Source organism: Lithobates pipiens, unplaced genomic scaffold (genome assembly GCF_037356315.1).
Source record: "Lithobates pipiens isolate NorthernLeopardFrog02 unplaced genomic scaffold, aLitPip1_a1.2 Scaffold_1, whole genome shotgun sequence".
Taxonomy (NCBI): domain Eukaryota; kingdom Metazoa; phylum Chordata; class Amphibia; order Anura; family Ranidae; genus Lithobates; species Lithobates pipiens.
In genome coordinates this window covers 56956500-56975909 of record NW_027507685.1, presented here as the reverse complement: position 1 = coordinate 56975909, position 19410 = coordinate 56956500, and the positions used below count along the sequence as shown (strand labels likewise).

At 43.9% G+C, this 19410-nt stretch overlaps 1 protein-coding gene across 1 annotated transcript in view; it reads right to left on the bottom strand.

The window, feature by feature from the left end:
- The window catches only part of LOC143923602 (sodium- and chloride-dependent neutral and basic amino acid transporter B(0+)-like), a 126301-nt gene that overhangs the window by 84834 nt on the left and 22057 nt on the right, over nt 1-19410 (bottom strand). The window contains exon 2 of the mRNA XM_077447431.1: nt 14947-15091. Within this exon, the coding sequence (XP_077303557.1) occupies nt 14947-15091 (145 nt within the window). The remainder of the gene's footprint in view (nt 1-14946; nt 15092-19410) is intronic.

The following is a 19410-nucleotide window of genomic DNA, read 5'->3' as shown; positions in this document are numbered from 1 at the left end:
CGAACAAAAGACTTTACAAGTGTTTGCGGACTTATCAGCGGAGACCCTAATAAGAAGAAGAAAGCTCAAACCACTGCTGGATCAACTAAGAGGACTAAACATTAGATATAGCTGGGGATTTCCCGCAGCATTAATAGTACACAGAGATGGGAAGACAGTAAGGTTGAGATTTTTGGAAGACATGCAGGACTTTTGTAAAAACCTACAGATACCAATTCCAAAAGAGTATGAAGGGTTAATAAGAGAGGAGCTACCGGGGGGAGAGGGGGGGTGGCGGGGGGTATAGGGAGGGGGGGGAGGGAAGAAGTAGTAAAAAGGCTGCTCTAAAGTTATGGAAGTACATTGAGGTGGTGGAAGCTGTTTACTGGGGGGGGGGGTGGGGGGGGGCTGGGGAAGGGTCTCTCTCTTTAGGGCCCACCCCGGGATCCCAGGACCCGGGGAGGTGTACACGGGGCGCCGGGTTGGGGTCTCCACCTCAAGGGAAGAGGTGCAGACACCAGGACGGGGATATATCCAGGTTGGATGCAAGAGGCCCGGAGATGGGCCATGGGGGGGATGAGGGTGGGGGGGTGGGAGAGGAGGGTGGGGGGGGCGGGAGAGGAGGGGGGGGAGGGAGAGAGGAGAATAACCTATAGCTCAAGATTTCGAGTAAAGGGCATTATCTGGGTTCCAACATGACAATGGTAAACTGTGTGTCGTATAATGTGAGAGGTCTAAATGTAGCTAACAAACGGTTTAAGATACTAAGAGAATTGGAGCAACTTAATGCAGAGATCGTGTTCTTACAGGAAACGCACTTAACCCATGAAAGTAAAATTAGACTGTATTCCCCAAGATACCCGACCTGGTTCTATGGAGACTCAGTCTCAAGTAGAACAAGGGGGGTAGCAGTGGGGATAGGCCGGGATATCCAATTTATAGTAGAGGACAGGATGGGAGACCCGGAAGGGAGGTTCCTGTTTCTAAAAGGAAAACTATGGGGAATAAAATATACCTTGGCAAATATATATAGCCCGAATAAGAATCCAATAACTTATCTGAGAAAGATACTGGGAAAACTTTGGGAATTTAAGGAGGGGAGGGTGAGTGTGGCAGGAGACCTGAATTTTCCGATAAATCCGAGACTGGATAGTTCGTCCCATGCACGGGAGACGGCGAACATGCAGCGAAATGTAATTAAACAATGGATGGCCGAATTACAGCTGATAGATGTGTGGAGAATACAACATCCGAAGAAACGAGATTATTCGTTCTACTCCCCCGTGCATGGGACGTACACCAGGATAGATTATTGGCTGGTGGAACATCAGCTATTGGAGGAAGTGGTAGATACGGACATCGGTACTAGGACTCTGTCGGACCACGCACCTGTAACCATGAGAATTAAAATCCCAGAGGCAAAGAAACCCCCGTTTACCTGGAAACTAAATAAAGATCTATTAGACGTAGAAGGAGAGGAAACAATAAGAAAGGAGCTGCAATTTTTTTTTGCCTCAAATGGGAAGGACGAGATGGCGGAGAACATACTATGGGAGGCCCATAAGGCTTACATAAGAGGAATATATATCTCACTTGGGGCAAAAAGAAAAAAAGAAAGGAATAAAAAGGTAAAGGAATTAAGAGAAGAAATTAGGAGATTAGAATTAAAACACAAAATAGAGAAACAAAATGGAAAGGGACAGAAACAGGGGCTACAACGGAATCTAGCTATAAAAAAACTAGAGCTGGAGGAAACAATAGAGCAAGAAGTAAGGAGAGAATATCATAAAATAACGAAAGAGCGATATTTCTTGGGAAACAAGAATGGCAAGAGTTTAGCTAGGATATTGAGGAAAAAGAAAGCAAAAAATTATATTGAGAAAATAATAGATAAAAAAAACGAGATCAAATATAAGACTGAAGATATAGCGGAGGTATTTAGAGAATACTACGAGCAATTATATTGGGTGAGAAAAAAGGAGACAGAGCAGCAAGAGAATATTAGAAAGAGGAAAATTAAAGAATATATAATAAACGCTAAGGTCCCTACACTATCACAGGAAATAGTACAGGAATTGGATTCTCCTATAACAACATCCGAAGTAAACCAAGCAATAAAAGAAACAACAGGAGGGAAAAGCCCGGGCCCGGACGGCTATATAATAGAATATTATAAAAAATTTGGGGAAATTTTGTCACCAAGGTTATGTGCATATTTTAATGGCCTAGATATAAAATACGGACTGGGTAAGGAAGCCTCTCTAGCAATTATCTCCACAATATTGAAAGAAGGGAAGGAAGGTATGATATGTTCAAACTATAGACCAATCTCATTGTTAAATACCGACATAAAATTATTCGCAAAAATACTAGCTACTAGAATGAAAAAAATAGTTCCGAACTTGGTCCACCCAGATCAAGTGGGGTTCGTGGGGGGCCGAGAGGGAAGGGATAATGGAGTGAGGACACTATTGCTTCTCCAGAAAGCCCAAGAGAGCAAAATCCCCAGTCTTCTCTTGTCAATAGATGCAGAAAAAGCATTTGACCGAGTAGACTGGGGATTTATGCTGGGCACGTTGAAAGAAATGGGATTTGGTATCCGAATCCTGAGTTGGATAAAGACACTCTATGAGTGCCCAATGGCAGTGGTAAGGGTAAACGGCAACTTGTCTGATCCCTTTAGAATGTACAATGGGACTAGACAGGGTTGCCCACTGTCACCCATACTGTTCGTGTTGACTTTGGAACCACTGCTGGAGACAGTGAGGAAAAATCCCGATATAGGAGGAATTGAGCTGGGGGAAGAGGTTCATAAAGTAGCCGCATTTGCGGACGATGTCCTATTTTATGTGACAAAACCTAGAATCTCCATGCCAAATTTGGTAAAGAGTATCGAGCAATATGGAGATCTATCAAATTTTAAAATAAATTTAAAAAAAACAGAGGTTTTAAGTGTCAGCACGAGCAGTGGGGAAGAACAGGATATCAAGGGCAAATTTCCCTTCCTATGGAAAAAGGAAATTAAATATTTAGGTATAAAGCTGGCAGCCTCAATAAAGAAAATCTATGAGATAAACTATATCCCCCTACTGGACGAAGTAAGAGAAGACACAAAAAAAATAATGACGAAACCATTGTCCTGGTTTGGCCGGATAAATGCCCTTAAGATGATCATACAACCAAAAATATTATATAAGTTACAGATGTTACCGATATATATTCCCCCAGTCTACTTTAATACTATTAAACGTCTAATAACCAAGCTCATCTGGAAAAATAAGAAGCCTAGAATAGCCTTAAAGGTATTACAACTGGGAAAAGAGAGGGGAGGTCTAAAAGTACCGGATTTTAAGAAATATTACGAATCTATAGTATTAACACGGGTGGTGGAGTGGACAAAATTAGATAATGAAAAAAGATGGGTGGCAATAGAACACAGCGCTGCGGAGACACGATTAGGAAAGGAAATTTGGATACCCCCAAAACACAGATCACTCGGACCAACAACACTTGCACTCACTAAAAACGTTTTCAGAATATGGGATGGAATTCACAAGCATAATAAGTGGAAATACAACTCTCCACTAATGGCATTAAAAGAAAATAATTTATTTCCACCGGGGAAGAGCACTATGGGAGGACAATGGATTAGAAGAGAAGATATTCAATTGAGACATATAATAAATGCGGGTAAAATAAACACGTTAGAAACACTACAGGAGTACATGGATATAGACGGATGGAGGTACCTCCAGCTCAGACATTTTGTCTCATCATTGCCACAACCACTGAGAAGTGGAACAGACCTTAACGCCTTAGAGCGGATATGTGAGGGGAAAATAATAAGAGTTAATATCTCACAGATATATAAGATGCTGGGAGAAGTGGACGAGACGGAGGTACCTACATATATAAAAAAGTGGGAAGAAGAAATAGGGCCACGAGGGGAGAAACAGAATTTAGAAAAAATCTTACACTTAACACACGGGACATCGAAAAATCTTAATACAATAGAAATGAATTATAAAAGCCTTGCTAGATGGTATAGGACACCAGACAAGATGAGGAGATATCAGGAAGAGCAACTCGGGATGTGCTGGAGAGGGTGTGGACAGCAAGGGACTGCGGCACATATCTGGTGGGAATGCCCAAAAATTAGAAATTACTGGAGAGAAACATTAACTTTAATAAAAATAATAACAGGAACTCAGGTACTAGAAAACCCATGGACATGTCTTTTCCATGGTACAGACACCCCAACTCAAAAGTACAAAGAAGGCCTCATAGGAAACCTAATAAACGTAACAAAGAGCTTGATACCAAAAAACTGGAGACAGGCGGAAGCCCCAAAATTGAGGGAATGGATAGGTAAAGTAGAGGACATGTATAGAATGGAGGGATGGGAAGAGGATGAGGAGAGCGGGGAAAAGAAATTTCGAAAGAAATGGAAGCAATGGAAACTGTTTAAATCAACGAAGAAATATGAAGAGGTAGTAGGGCTATAGGGGGGGGGGGGGGGGTAGTAGGATGCATATGTATATGTATACTATGTTTTATACTTTTTGTATGGAAAAAATTTAAATAAAGATTAAAAAAAAAAAAAAAAAAGAAAGGGTCTCAGAGACCTCGAACGGTGTGTCCTTGCCCAGGAGTATGGAGACTCCCTTCGTTTTGGACTCGTCGTTAGTCGCATGAAATGATTTCGTAAAGTATCTGTCGGTCAATCTATGCGTCTGGCGAGTAACAAAATGCGTCTCCTGGAGGAAGACACATTGCGGCCTACCTTTCTGTAGCTCCCTGAGGACTGTGGATCTCTTTTCTGGAATGTTCAGCCCCTGCACATTATGCGATAGCACGAAGGGTGCAGCACCCAGCTCTTTGTATACCATGGTATGAGTACTTCGAAAAGAGAAGAGAAACAAAATATGATAAGCAGTAAGTGATTAGAATAGGTTCTGCAGAACCATTAACCTCCAAATCAGGTCAAACCAGTATGCAAGCTTCTCAGGTGTCTATGACAGAGGAGGTGGGTAAAGGAAGGGGGACGGGGATAGGGGAACAGGAAGAAAGAAAAGATAGAGGTAAAGAAAAAGAGAGAATGAAGAAAAAACTCTAGAAAAGAGGAAATGAGATCAGGAAGCAACGGAAAGAAGAAGCTGCTTCCGAGAGATAAGTATTTAGAGATAAAACCTCAGTAAACCAAACACAGCCTACCGGGTTGTAAAGTAGCCCTTCCCAAGATCAGGTAAACTACCCGGTCTGGAAAAGCTTGGTGGGGCCGTGGGGTGATCCGTCAAGCGGCTCGCTTTGTTTGCGGATCCGACCCAGGCGTATGTTGAACAGTGACACCGTGTAGTCCCTATCAAAACGAAATAGAGAAAGCTATCACGGTGTAAATAAGAAACTTAAACAAATGTAAGTAATTTAACAAGTAACATGGAGAGATGGGATAGAGAGTCAGCAAAAAAAAAAGAAAAAATCAATGAAATGTGAAAAGTCTGTCTTCTTCAGCTCTGTAAAACGAATCTTAAAGGACAAGGGTACAAACCCCCCTGTGTAGTCGCCCCCAGGCCATCCGCCATCTGTGTCTGTGGTGACGAGCCGCAGCTAGTATTTAGGCCAAGTGGGGAGAGTGGTAGCCAAGTCTCGGTAGCTCCAAAGTATACCGGGGCCTAACGCAGGTAATGTACCATGAGAAAGCAGAACAACATTCCCCGGCGTGGGCCAGTCTCAGTACCTCTGCAGGTGGTGCATAGTCTCGCTCCAGTAGTGCAGCAAGAGGGATGTAGCCAGACTAATCCTGTATTTGGTGGGATATAAAATCCGGGGGCAATCTGCAAAGGATCTAGCAAAGAACACAAAAGCTCCATAATCACTATTCCCGGCTACCCGCGGAGGCCGTGTCCCAGCCCGCCCCGTAGCATAATAGTTCACATGTACAAAAGTTGAACAAGGCTCCCACAGGGCGAGGGGCCCAGGTGTAAGCAACGTCCTACATCCGTTTGCAATAGTGCGAACCACACATTTAGCCCTGTAGTAGGAAAAGCAGGTCTGGGGTAGCATAGCGTCTCTCCATCATTGCGGGTGAATAGTCAGTTCCCGCCACTGTCCCCTCCAGATAGGCCTTGACTTCCCTCTATGTAAGCTAGCAGTCACACAATCAGCACTCAATATGGCCTGGGAACATCACACAGAGTGGTGGAGCACCAGTAGATTAGTCCCGGTCACCCCCCCGGTTCCTGGAGGGAGTAGGTCTGGGATTAGGGGTATCCATGATGGAATGACTCCCCCTGTAGCTTCTCATGCGTTTTGGCAGTTGTTTCTCCGGAGTCGAGCAGGCTGAACCATGAGTTTCCCGGGGGTGCACCGGTAGGGCAAATTCTCGGTACCACTCCGGTAAGGCTGGTGGCTCCAGACGCAGGGCGGTGCAAAACTCCGGTAGGTCACTTGGAGTACGCAAATACAACTGTTTACCCCCATGTGATACCACAAGCGCAAAGGGGAAGTGCCAGGTGTACCTGATCTCATGCTCTCTGAGAATATCCAGCAACGGGCGTAGAGCTCTCCGGTTGCGCAATGTAATTTGAGACAAGTCCTGAAAAAGCATAATGGCTGCTCCATTAAAGACAATGCGGTCATTTCCCCTTGCTCTTCTCATGATGTCCTCTTTTAGAGGGAAGTTCTGGAGACAGCAAATAATGTCCCTAGGGGGTGCAGAATCCGGGCCTCTTGCTCTAAGCGCTCTGTGGGCGCGCACAAATTCTATGGCCGTATCTTCCTGTCTATCAAGGAGGCTGTTAAAGAGTCTTTGCAGTGCAGGAATGATCTGATCAGGTTCCACGGATTCGGGGATCCCCCTCACCCTGATGTTATTCCTCCTCCCCCTATTGTCCAAATCCTCTAAATGGCGGTTCATTTCTATGAAATGTGCGGAGTGTGCCTCCGCCACTGACTCCAATGTGTGTATGTCTCTGTCCCTCCTTCTCCCTGCGGCCTCCACCGTTGTGAGTTTTTCAGTCAGTACAAGCAGATTAGTCTTTAGATCTGTTATTGCTGCTGAGAACGTGGACTTTATGTCCGCCGCAAATCCTGACATGTGGTCATAGGTGAGGGGTTTAGAGGAGTGAGAGAGACCCTTACCCGTGTCCTCCGAGGCAGATTGGGAATCTTCGCTGAAGTCTTCCTCCTCGCCATGCGGCCGCGCCATCTTGTCAGGGCCGTTCGCCCGCTGTACAGACTGGGATTTAAAGATCTCGTTAATATTCCGGGCCGCTCCGCCGCTCGGATTCTTCCGGGCACTGGCGTGAGGTGTTAGCTGACTTTTCTTGCCCATGTTTCGCGGTGTAAGAAGGACAGATAAGGCTGTTTGCTGACTCTCTTCCCGGAGCTCTGTTAATGCGCCGCCATCCTCTCCGCCGGCCAAGCCACGCCCCTTGGCAAGTTATATTATATTGTTCTTTTTAGTTTTAAATATACCTTAACTCAAAATATAATTGATTGATTTGTGTGTGGCCAGCATACAATCCCTGCTTCTCTTTTGCTGTGCTCATTGGGGACCTCTTTTCCAGTGTGGAAGTGATGGGAAAGCAGACATGGCACACACTGACCAATGCCTATATTGTGAGATAAGGGCAGAGAAGTGCAATATTGCCAGGGAAATAATGGTGCTGTGTTTGCACGTGTCAGAGGTGCTGCACAGCTAGAGCAATGCTGTCTTTATAAAGCTAAAACAAACTCAGTCATGTCTGTTAAGAAAACACTAGAAAATACAATAGTATTGCTAAAGGAGATATGTTTTGCCAGGAAATTCATGGATGGGTACCAGTGTACATGTTGCCAGTAGACAGGGAAGTGTCACACTGCCAAAGGGATGCTATGCTGTATAATATTTCATAAGAAATCCCATTCTACTCTAGAGGTGCTATTCTGCTAATGTCCAGAGGCTGGTCATACTGCCAAAAAGAAAACAATTTTCCAGCTCCTTGGACCACCCATCTACCCTTCTGTATGCTGACCTGCACTGTAGATAATATTAGGCACTGACTGGCAGGATTGTGGATGGTGTATAAATGGCTCACCTCTATGTGGTGGGGGTGCTCAGGGTTTACTTATAAGATCAGGATTTTATTATATATTTTCTTAAAAGATCAGGATTTTCCTGATCTTTTTCAGTTCTGGCTGGGTCCTGGAACACTGAGTCTTTGTGGAGCTTTGGATGGGTTAGAGTCTCCAGTCATAGGTCCACATCTTACCTGAGAGCCAGAACTCACTGATTCGTTTCAGATGTCTACAGGCCTCTTCATGTAAGCTGACCTATGTTCAGGTCTCTCTCTCAGCAACTGAGGGAGCCTGCTGCAAGGTGAAAAGGCTGAGTCCCGACTGAACACTGAATGGTACCAGAGCTGCCTGTTTGTTTTTGGGACCCCATGGGGCACCCTGCTAGTGAAGAATGGACATGGTTTTTAAAAGTGGCTTGGACAAGCAGATGCTTTGCTTAAAGTGGTTGTAAACCCTTACAATACACTTTGACCTACAGGTAAGCCTAGATTAAGGCTTACCTGTAGGTCCAAGAAATATCTCCTAAACCTACACGGTTTAGGAGATATTTGCCGAAAGACAGGCACAGCTGTCTATGGCGCATGCGCCGTAGACAGCAGCGCGCAGGCGCTCTGAGCGCGGCACCGTCAACGGCGACTATGCCACGCGTGGCGCCTCCCGTGCGCATGCACTGGAGTGACGTCATTGCGGCCTCGCCGAATGACAGCGGCGGAGCGGCGAGACCCACCGAGAAGATGGATGCTCCGGACTACAGGGGACAGCGGTGACATCGCTGGCTCCTGTATCAGGTAAGTGACACATAATGGACTACTATGCGATGCATAGTAGTCCATTATTCTTTACTTTTGCAGGGAATGAAAGAGGAAGTAAACTCATCAGGGTTTACTTCCTCTTTAAAGTGGTTGTAAACCCTTACATATACCCAGTGAAGTGAATAGCCTCAGATGATACACAGATACAAAACAAATACTCGTACATAAGTTTGTTGTGTATATCTGCTGTCTTCCCCTTTCTAGACCCTATTTCTTCACCTTTGAGCAGCACATAAGGGTGGGGAGACTGGATTTACACTGTGTGAGAGCTGATTGGAGAAAAGGAACTCCCTCCCCCCCTCCACATAAGCAGAGGAACGTATGAACATTCAGAGCTGTATTATGTATAGACAAGCTCCCTTCTTCTCTCTCTCTAAGCTCCCTCACCGACACAAATTTTTAGCTCATGTTATCTCATGCTGATAACAGAAGAATGAAGCACCAGAGAGCAACGACACTTAGAGCTTTGGAGAGAGATAAGTAAACGCTACAGATATACAATAGCTCACAAATGTGAGAACACCCCTCACATTTTTGTAAATATTATATCTTCATGTGACAACATTGAAAAAATTACACTTTGCTACAATGTAAAGTAGAGAGTGTACAGCTTGTATAACAGTGTCAATTGCTGTCTTCTCAAAATAACTCAACACACAGCCATTAATGTCTAAACTGCTGGCAACAAAAGAGAGTAAAAAATAAATTTTCCAAATTGGGAACAATTAGCCATTTTCCCTCCCTGGTGTGACTCGTTAGTGTTACAAGGTGTGAATGGGGAGCGGGTGTGTTCAATTTGGTGTTATTGCTTTCAGGGTTTTGCTGGCGGTATAGCAACGCTGCCCCATTGATTTCAATGGGGAGGAGCGGTGAGTTCACCGCTCCTTCACCGCTCCAAAGAAGCTGCTGCCAGGACTTTTTCTGATGCCCTGCCAGCGCACCGCCCCTTGGACTTTCACACTGGAGTGAATGGAGCAGCTGTTTTAGGGTGCTTTGCAGATGCTATTTTAACTCTATAGTGCCTGCAAAACGCCCCAGTGTGAAAGGAGTCTTATGTCAATTTATTGTCTTTTCCATTTTCCTCTATAAAGTGAGAACATGTGCAAAATGAATGTTAGAAACATTTTTGAGCACACAAAAAGAGGAAAACTAATTTTTTAAACAGACACATAAAGAGCTGTATTTTATTTATAAACGAGAATTTTCACTTTGTGGAGTGAATAAGGTGCAAATATGTTCACTTCAATCATCTAAATATACGGCATATATACAGTTGATTGGAAATTCTGAGTGAACACATTTTATGTAGATTATGTAGCAGTGAACCTGCTCTTCTCCCTTGGTGTATTAGTCATAAAGTGTGAATTTAGATTGAATTTTGATTGGTTGCTCTGGGCTATTACACTTTTTTTACTTCATTATACCTATGGTTCATGAGTCCAGATTTTCATTTTCCTTCCCACAATGTCACATAGGATTACATGCCTTGAACAGACTCTTGGCCATGCAAAAGACATGCTTTATGTTTAATGTTATTTTATTACTCCATCACTTAACAGTATTTGATTGTGGATTATGCTGTGCTAATAAAGGTCAGAGATCTCTTCTCTACAGTAAGTGTAGAATATTTTCCCATCTCACTTCCTCGTACATTAAAGTATTAAGTGTATGCTGGATATATGGAAATCACAGAGAACAGAATTTAGTCATTACAAATTCCACACTTATTGCCAGTATTGATTTATGAAATCCCCTGTCCAAGAGAAGAATGTAAGGCCTGTGTAAAACCTAAGCTTTGCTAGAAGTGAATCCTAGGCAGGATATTAAAACAGGATTAATGACGATTTTATAGCTTTTACAGGCAGTTGCATCAATTGTTCTTGGATTGATTAGTCTGCACAAAGTGTCCCAGAGTTCAATATGAACATAATGCTACATATATATTCTTTGCAATACACTATTGTTAAGAATTAAATAAACGTGTCTTGTCTTGTCACTGATTAACTGACCATTGAATAAAAACACAATCAGTTGCTTACTGATCAGACTTTGAACATGTAATCAGGACCTACCTAAGGTCGGGTTCACACTGGTGCGACACGACACTCGTCCTACATTGGATCCGACTTTGCTGACTTGAAGTCAGAGACACATCCGACTTCAATGAACGGGGATCCAACTTGGATCCACGCCAATACCAAGCACTGTGTTTTGTATGAATCTTGAGGGGGAACTTTAAAATAAAAACCTGACATGGGTTTCCCCTCCAAGAGCATGCCAGGTCCTTCAGTCTGATATGGATTTAAAGGGGGAACCCCTATGCCAAAAAAACAGTGTGGGGGTCCCCCTAAAATCCATACCAGATCCTTATCTGAGCACACAGCCCGGCCGGTCAGGAAAGGGGGTGGGGTCGAGGGAGCGCCCTGCCTCCTGAACCGTACCAGTCCGCATGCCCTCAACAATGGGGGCCCTGCGCCCCCCACCCCAAAGCACCTTGTCCCAATGTTGATTAGGACAAGGGCCTCTTCCTGACCACCCTGGCTTGGTTGGTTGACAGGGTCTGCGGAAACCTGGCCGTTGGTTGACAGGGTCTTCGGGTGGGGGTCTTATCGGAATCCTGGAGCCCCTTTTAATAAGGGGGACCCCAGATCCTGGCCCCCCACCCTATGTGAATGAGTATGGGGTACATTTTGAGGGCATGTGGCCTGGTACGGTTCGGGGGGGCTCACTCGTCCCCACCTCCTTTCCTGACCTGCCAGGCTGTGTGCTTGGATAAGGGTCTGGTATGGATTTGGGGGGTGTTTTTTGGGTGTGGGGGGTTCCCCTAAAATCCATGCCAAACTGAAGGGCCTGGTATGCTCTTGGAGGGGGAACTAATGCCATTTTATTTGCCATGGAGTTCCCGCTAAAGATTCATATCAGACACAGTGCCTGGTATTGTCAGGGATCAAAGTCGGACCCCTGTTCACTGAAGTTGGACGCATGTCAGACTTCAAGTCGCAGGGCAAAGTTGGATCCAAAGGGCTTCAACTGTCATGTCGTACCAGTGTAAACTCAGCCTTAAAGTGTGCCCCATTCACGATCAGGTTATGGGTTACAGTTATCACAATATCTGCTGCTAAAAACATTTATAAGGCTGGACATAAAAAAAAAATATCAATATTACAAGACCGTCAGTCTTTTATCACTTCTGAAATTGGAGCAAACCCAAAACAGCTTTTTCTTTCTGTATGTATGACTGTTGCTCAAAAAATGGAAAATTATCAATCTTAGATTTTTAAGCTCACTTGAACACATTCACTTTGCAACTTGTGATTGATTTTGGTTGCATGTCTTTAATTTGGAAAACTGATTTTCTTATTAGTTTTTTTTTTCAGTTCTAATTTCAAAATGTGCATAGAGAAGTTATAAGCAAATCAAAAAGAAAAAAAAAATGGCAGTAGGGGTTGCATTCTGATAAACATCTTGCTAGAAAGTAGTCCCAAAGATGTGTTTTTTGGAAGCACACTTAAGTAGTCACTTTAAGGTCATTATTAGACAGAAACAGATCTAATAGTCCCATGCACATAAAATAAAACGTTTGGTGGTCTGGATGCAAAATAAAGTAGAGAGTTTATGCTAGGGTAACCGAGGTCCCCAGTTTCCGGGGACATTCCCTGTTTTGAGTACACTGTCCCCGGAGCCTGTGTGTCCCCGGATTTGTCCCCGGATTCAGGAGTGGTGCCCATACCCATTGCTGACAGCCTAACCGAACATGCAGCAGTGCTCTATTATCAGCTCTCCTTCCCAGCATTATCTTCTATCAACTTCTGTAAGTTTGTTACCCCAGCCCCCTTCCTGATACTTGTCCTGCTGGCATTCTTCCTTTTTTGTCCCATTGATCGTGCTCAGGTAAGTCTCCATTCAGTCATTCCTGTACTCTCCTTCTCTGTCTCACAGTGGATTGTTCTTCCAACTCACTGCCCCCAGCCTGTGTATTCTTTTCTGCCCCCCCCCCCCCCCCAACACAGCCACAGCTGATCCCCTATATTCAGGTCTTGTGTCTTCCTCTCTTCTAGTCTCATTCCTCCTCATTTCTGATACAAATCTCCCATCCCCCTATCTAATGTAACTTCTATTCCCCCTCTACACTGTAATCACCTCTTACACTCTCCATCCCCCTCTACAAATCTCTGTATCACTGCTAAGCCACCACTATTTAACCCTCTACTGACTGATCTGGTTAATGTTTCCCATTTTATATTACATCATCATTATATTATCATCCTATGCAGTAAAAAAAATGTCTTTTAGTGACCAGCCCCTCCGCCTCCCCCCCCCATTTTACTCACCTGAGCCCTGGAATTTCCCACGGCAGAGAGATGCGCTCTTCCCCTGCCCGGGGGTTCTCGGCTCCTGATTGGATAGATTGATAGCAGCGCAACCATTGGCTCCCGCTGCTGTTAACCAAATCCAATGATGTGGGTGCCGGAGGGCGGGGCCGAGTCATACATTTGGCGCCTATGGACGCCAATGCTGGACTTGGGAGCATGCCCGCAAGGTAACCCCCCCGGGAGAGCACTTCTCCTAGGGCAGTGATGGTGAACCTTGGCACCCCAGATGTTTTGGATCTACATTTCCCATGATGCTCATGCACTCTGCAGTTTAGTTGAGCATCATGGAAAATGTAGTTTCAAAACATCTGGGGTGCCAAGGTTCACCATCACTGTCCCAGGGGGTTATACAATGCGGGGAAGAGCCACGAGAGCCGCCAACGGACCCCAGAAGTCGAGGATCGGTGCCACGTTTGTGCAAAACGAGCTGAACAATGGATATGTTTGTTATTTTATAATAAATATAAAACATTAAAAACAAAGCCTTACAATCACTTTAATTGAGTCTGAGCAATAGTCCAATTGCATCCATTAATATGGGTCAGTCCTATTCCCTCACCTATAATAACATTAAGCCTTGGTTCACACTTGTGCAATCACAGACATTGTATGTGATTCACACCGCATTGTTGTGCGCATTACATGCGATGTCTGTGCAACTGTATGGCTGATATTCCATCACATTTACACCAGAATAGTGCAGGACTCTTTTTTTGGTCCACACTGGAATCAGATTGCATGTCTATTGACACCCATGTGATCCGATTCCTGTACCATTTCACAGTTCACACTGCAATCTGCAAACCAATCTGGGGGAGTCATTAGCTTTCTATTGACACCCGCAGTGGTTTGCAGATGTCAGTTTGAACCGTCTGTGATTCAGGTGTAATGAGGAAACCCACACAGGATTTCCCCCATCACACCAGTGTGAACCCAGGCTTAATCATTTCACTATATTTCTATTTTTTATTTTATTTTTTTCATAATTTTTAAAACATTTTTTCAATGGATATTTAATATAATACACGAGTTGATTTGCATCACTGGTATTGTTATTGTATTAATGAGGTTTCATCATTATTTGCTCATTGAAGCTCTGCAATTTCTCAAAATATTTTTGCAGAGGGGGTGACACCATCACTACTATTTTGCATTACATTGTTTGATTTGCACTGGATATTCATTTATAAGTTTTACCATTGCACTTATAAGTCAATTTGTAGAATTGTGTAAAGGAAGTGTAGGGTTGTGTATTACAGAGGCCAGGGCATACTGATCACCATTGTACGCCATTAGGAAGAAACCTCCACTTGCTGGGCACACCCATTTGTTGGCCACACCCACAGGTGTGTGGTAGCATGCCGCATTACCACCCTCACTTTAACATCAAGCACCACCATAGCACCCCCAAATAAAATTGTCTGGAGCCGCCCCTGCCTGGATTTGATTTGAATTTTGCCACCCCATCCCTCCCTCCAAGTTTTCTTCCTCTATCTTATTATAACATTTAGTAGTCCTATCCCAAAAAATTCTAAAACACATCTTTTATTTATCTCATGGACGAAATGTAAGAAATAACGTATATGTATCATACAGTCGTTCCATAAACACATACCACATACACTACATATATCATTTGAGGAAAATATGCTTATAAAATAGTTTACCAATTGTCAATAGTAGTAATAGTATTTATATCAGGCCAACAAAGTTTATGTTCTTACCTCCTCCATTCTTGTATGCAAGATAGGGAAACCTCCACACATTCCCCAATCCCACAGCATATCCAATCATAGACAGTAAATAGTCTGATTTTCTGGACCAGTTTCCCCTTTCCTTGTTTTCATCATTAGAATCCACATGGGTGTTCTAGAGAAAAAAAGGAAAGAAAGTCAAAGTCATATAGAAGAGGTTCTTATAATACAGCATGTTTAGGTTGCATGATTCTATGATTAACTCTTCACACATAGCATTGTTTAATTAAAGATCTAAGCACTGGAAAAGGATAAATAGTTATATTATTAGTAGTAGTTAGATTTATAGAACATACTGTACAGTAACTAAATCCGGAGAGGAAAAAAAAACATGCTCAGAGTCTGCAATCACACAATTGCCCTCTGGGACTTTGCACTAGAGGTGGATAAGGTAAGTGCTGGGACCCTCTCTCACTGTCACATAGACACTGTCCATGTAGGGCAGGGGAGCAAGAGAAACTCCTTTCATGATGCTTTAAACATGCTTCTGATGAAATATCCAATTCGTGGCGTTGAACATGGTAGATGAGGTTCAATACTGAGAAAACTAAAGTTATGCACCTGGCTGACAAAAATACAATACTCATTAGGAGGGGTTTCCGATGGAAAATCAGTAAGGGAAAAGGATCTGGGGGCACTTGTAGATCAGACGAAAAGTGCTATTAAACCTATAATGGTAAAATCTGTCTGTATATGCAAACTGTCTTTTTACACAATGTGCAGGATTAACCCCTTAGGATCCTTAGTGAGTATAGCAAGCATGCTTGCTATACTCACTAAGGATCCTAAGGGGTTAATCCTGCACATTGTGTAAAAAGACAGTTTGATCCTGTCTTCTCTGATCCTCCCCTTCTTCCACAGTCCCCAATCCATTCAGCTCAGTTTTGTGTGTATTGGTAGAGAGTTTGGGATGGGCAAGCGGTTTGGCCCGAGCATAAGTTTGCGAACATCTGAATAAACCATTTGTTCCCCACCCCCAAGCCGACCACAATGCATTGCGGCACTGAACAGTGCATAGCAAGCCCTGATTGGCTGAAGCAGTAAAAGATTCAGGCAATCATGGCACAGAGCACTAGCAGAGTCATGATTGGACACTGTCATCATGACTTTATTCAATCATGGCTCATTCTCGCCCCACAGTATAAAAGTATTCTTTCAATGGCAGCCATTTTCAGTGTGATTTTGGCGTGGAGAGAGATAGAACATGGCTCTGTTCAGTGCTATTAGTTAGTTAGTGTGCTATTTTGCTTCAATTATCAGTGTAGAATATTAGTCACCTTACCATCACCTTATTATCACCTTACTGCTGACACATGGTCCAGCAAGCATGGACAGGGATGATATATTTCATTCACAGTACACTGGGTAATGCTGCTTGCAACTCGAAAAGATGCAGAACAGGGCTCGTTGCTGCAGCTTGTTGTGCCCCCATGTCTCCATACAGCTAGTAGCGATGGTACCAGACCTGTGAGCTGTACCCCCTCCTCCTCCGCCACCTCCATTCCCTCCTCTGCGGAATTGTCCTATGAACATCAGGTACCCCCTAAGCGTTCAAGGGCTATTCCCAGAGTCAGGCTAAAAGGTGCCATGCAGTTCTTCAACTGATATGTTTAGGGCACAGGAACCACACTGGAGCAGAGATTCTTGCAGCTCTACAGGGACAGACCCAGAAGTGGTTCACACCACGTCAGCTGGAGCCAGGAATGGTTGTGTGCGATAATGTCTCAAACTTCGTGTCCGCCCTTAGACAGGGAAAGTTGACACTTGTGCCATGTCTGGCACATAACCTCAATTTGGTGATGCAGTGTTTCCTAAATACATACCCTGGGTTGCAAGATGTGCTAAAGCTGGCTAGAGGAGTCTGTAGCTATTTGAGGCAGTCATACACAGCCAGTGCTTGGTTGTCTGAAATTCAGCTGGAAATCCACTTGCCTGTAAACCGCCTGATTTGTGGCATGCCCACCAGGGCATGACTCCAGTAGGTTGCAGTGTCATGGAAAACGTAATTTTGAGTCTTTTGTTGGTCAAGAGAGGGGCATTGGGAAAGGCATCCGCCTAAGTGAGCCATTTTGTAATTTTTTTTTATTCCTCGCTGTCCAGGGCTGTCAGCTTTCACATGCCATCGGCAGCGTCTACATCACACGGTGGACGATTACCTCGGGGCCAAAACAGAGATGGAGAGCTTTCCAGCTGATGATCCACTGACTTACTGGGTTATGGGAATAGACCAGAACTAGTAGAACCAGTAGGCTATTTAGTTGTTGGGCTGCCCTGCATCCAATGTGCTTTCAGAACGGACATTCAATGCTGCAGGAGGTTACATTACTTATCATAGAATGCGTCTGTCCACAGTCCTGGATTACCAGCTATGAAGCCCCTGATACCGATATCACTGATTAAGTCTTTTTGGGATGTGGATTCTCTGCAGGATTTCGAGGCTGCCTAGCTTTAAGGGTGTTCAATCATTTCATCTGGAAGAATGTTTTTTGGTATAGGTTTCATGGGCACAATTAGCACCCAAAGACCGATTTGCGGCACCTGTTTGACAGGTGCATATCATTGCAATTTTTTTTGCCTTCATCAAGAGCACCCCTATAGGGTTACGATGGGAAGCCACCCCCGACACCCAAAGAGTATTTTTTTCTGCTTGTTTGACAGGTGCATATCATTGCAATTTTTTACAGTAAGCCCAATTCTTGCTTTCATCAAGAGTACCTCTATAGGGTCACGGTGGGATGGCGCCACTGTCACCCAAAGACCAATTTTTCTTCACCTGTTTGACAGGTGCGTATCATTGCAATTTTTTACAGGAAGCCCAATTCTTGCTTTCATCAAGAGACCCTCTATAGGGTTACGGTGGAAAGGCGCCACAACACCCAAAGACCAATTTTTACACACCCGTTACTTCTATCCAAAGTCAAAGTGACACCAGAATGTATCCAAAAAATCTCTAATCTTGTTCCCAGTACACTACATTGTGGCCTCAACATACACACTGGTGCCCCAGCAGTTGCTGAGCAAAATAAAGGTATTTTGTAGGGAAAATTTTAATTTTTTTGGGTTTAATGAGTTGAGTTGCATCTTGATATAGCATGGTCATTTACCCCGTAGGGTCCTGACGCGCTTACAAACACATACACATACTAGGGCCAATTTATAGACAGGATCTGATTAACCTACCAGCATGTCTTTGGAGTGTGGGGGGAAACCCACGCAAGCACAGGGAGAACATGCAAACCCAGGCAGATGGTGTCGTGGTCAGGAATTGAATCAGTGACCCTATTGCTGCTAGGTGAGAGTGCTAACCACTACACCACTGTGCTGCCACCCCTGTTGCTTTATAAATGCAATTATTGCTGCAGCAGATTCTAAACATGGTACAGATCTGTCACTTTACAGGTAGACTAAGGGGACCCCCCAGGCACTATATTGGAAGAAAATTTTCATGTTATGCTTTCACTTTAAAAATAACACAAACTTTTTTATGTATTGATACATGTCCCCCAGGGCAGGACTCGCACCCCTATAACTATTGTATGCCCAATTACTTGCATATAAGCCTTCAAAATAGTCTCTTTTGATTTTTGACGTTTGGGTCCCATTGACTTTAATGGGGTTTGCTATTTGGGTCCGGAATTTCTCAGTGTTCAGAAGTTCTGGTGCAAACCGAACAGGGGTCCATTCGGCCCATCCCTTATCAGCACAGGGCTAAACAGCACTGTCCAGACAGAGGGTCAGGGGTCATGCAGCCTCATAGGACAGTCAGAGGAGAATGAAAACTCCTCCTACAAGCCTTAACTAGTGCTCATCCGGACACTGATAGAAGTCACAGGACTGCTACAGTGTATAGACTCCTGATGAGCAAAGGTATTTAGCAGTTTATATTTACTAAAATAATTGCATTTCCATGTTTTGTGTACTTTAGAAAACCAGTGATAGGAAATGCAGGGTCCTGGGTTTAGTAATATTTTAACAATAGCATGCAATGGCAAGCTGACAAAGCTAGCACAACCCTTATGCGTTGAAAAGGGTATACAGTATATTCAAGAGATATATCAATAATTCTACCCCTTTACAAAACACAGATTCTGCCTCATCTTGAATATGCAGTTCAGTTTTGGTCATGCCAGGAAGAGCCCTTTGGCACATCTGTGCAGGTGCTATAATTTGTGGTGCCAGAGAGGGAAGCAGAACCACTAAAGAGGGGGCTGAATTTCCTCTTTAGCGGATTTGGTAATTGATTTGACTGACATACAGGACTCCTTAGTTGTACTGAAGTATAAATGAATTGGGAAATGACTGAAAGTGGTAAAACTTACACACTAGTGGTTCCATGAAATGGGGAAGATTTTGAAGATGGAATATGAAAGTAAGAAATGTTTCATCTATGTAAAGGGCATTAGATTGACATCTGTGTGATCTACTGTACCTGCA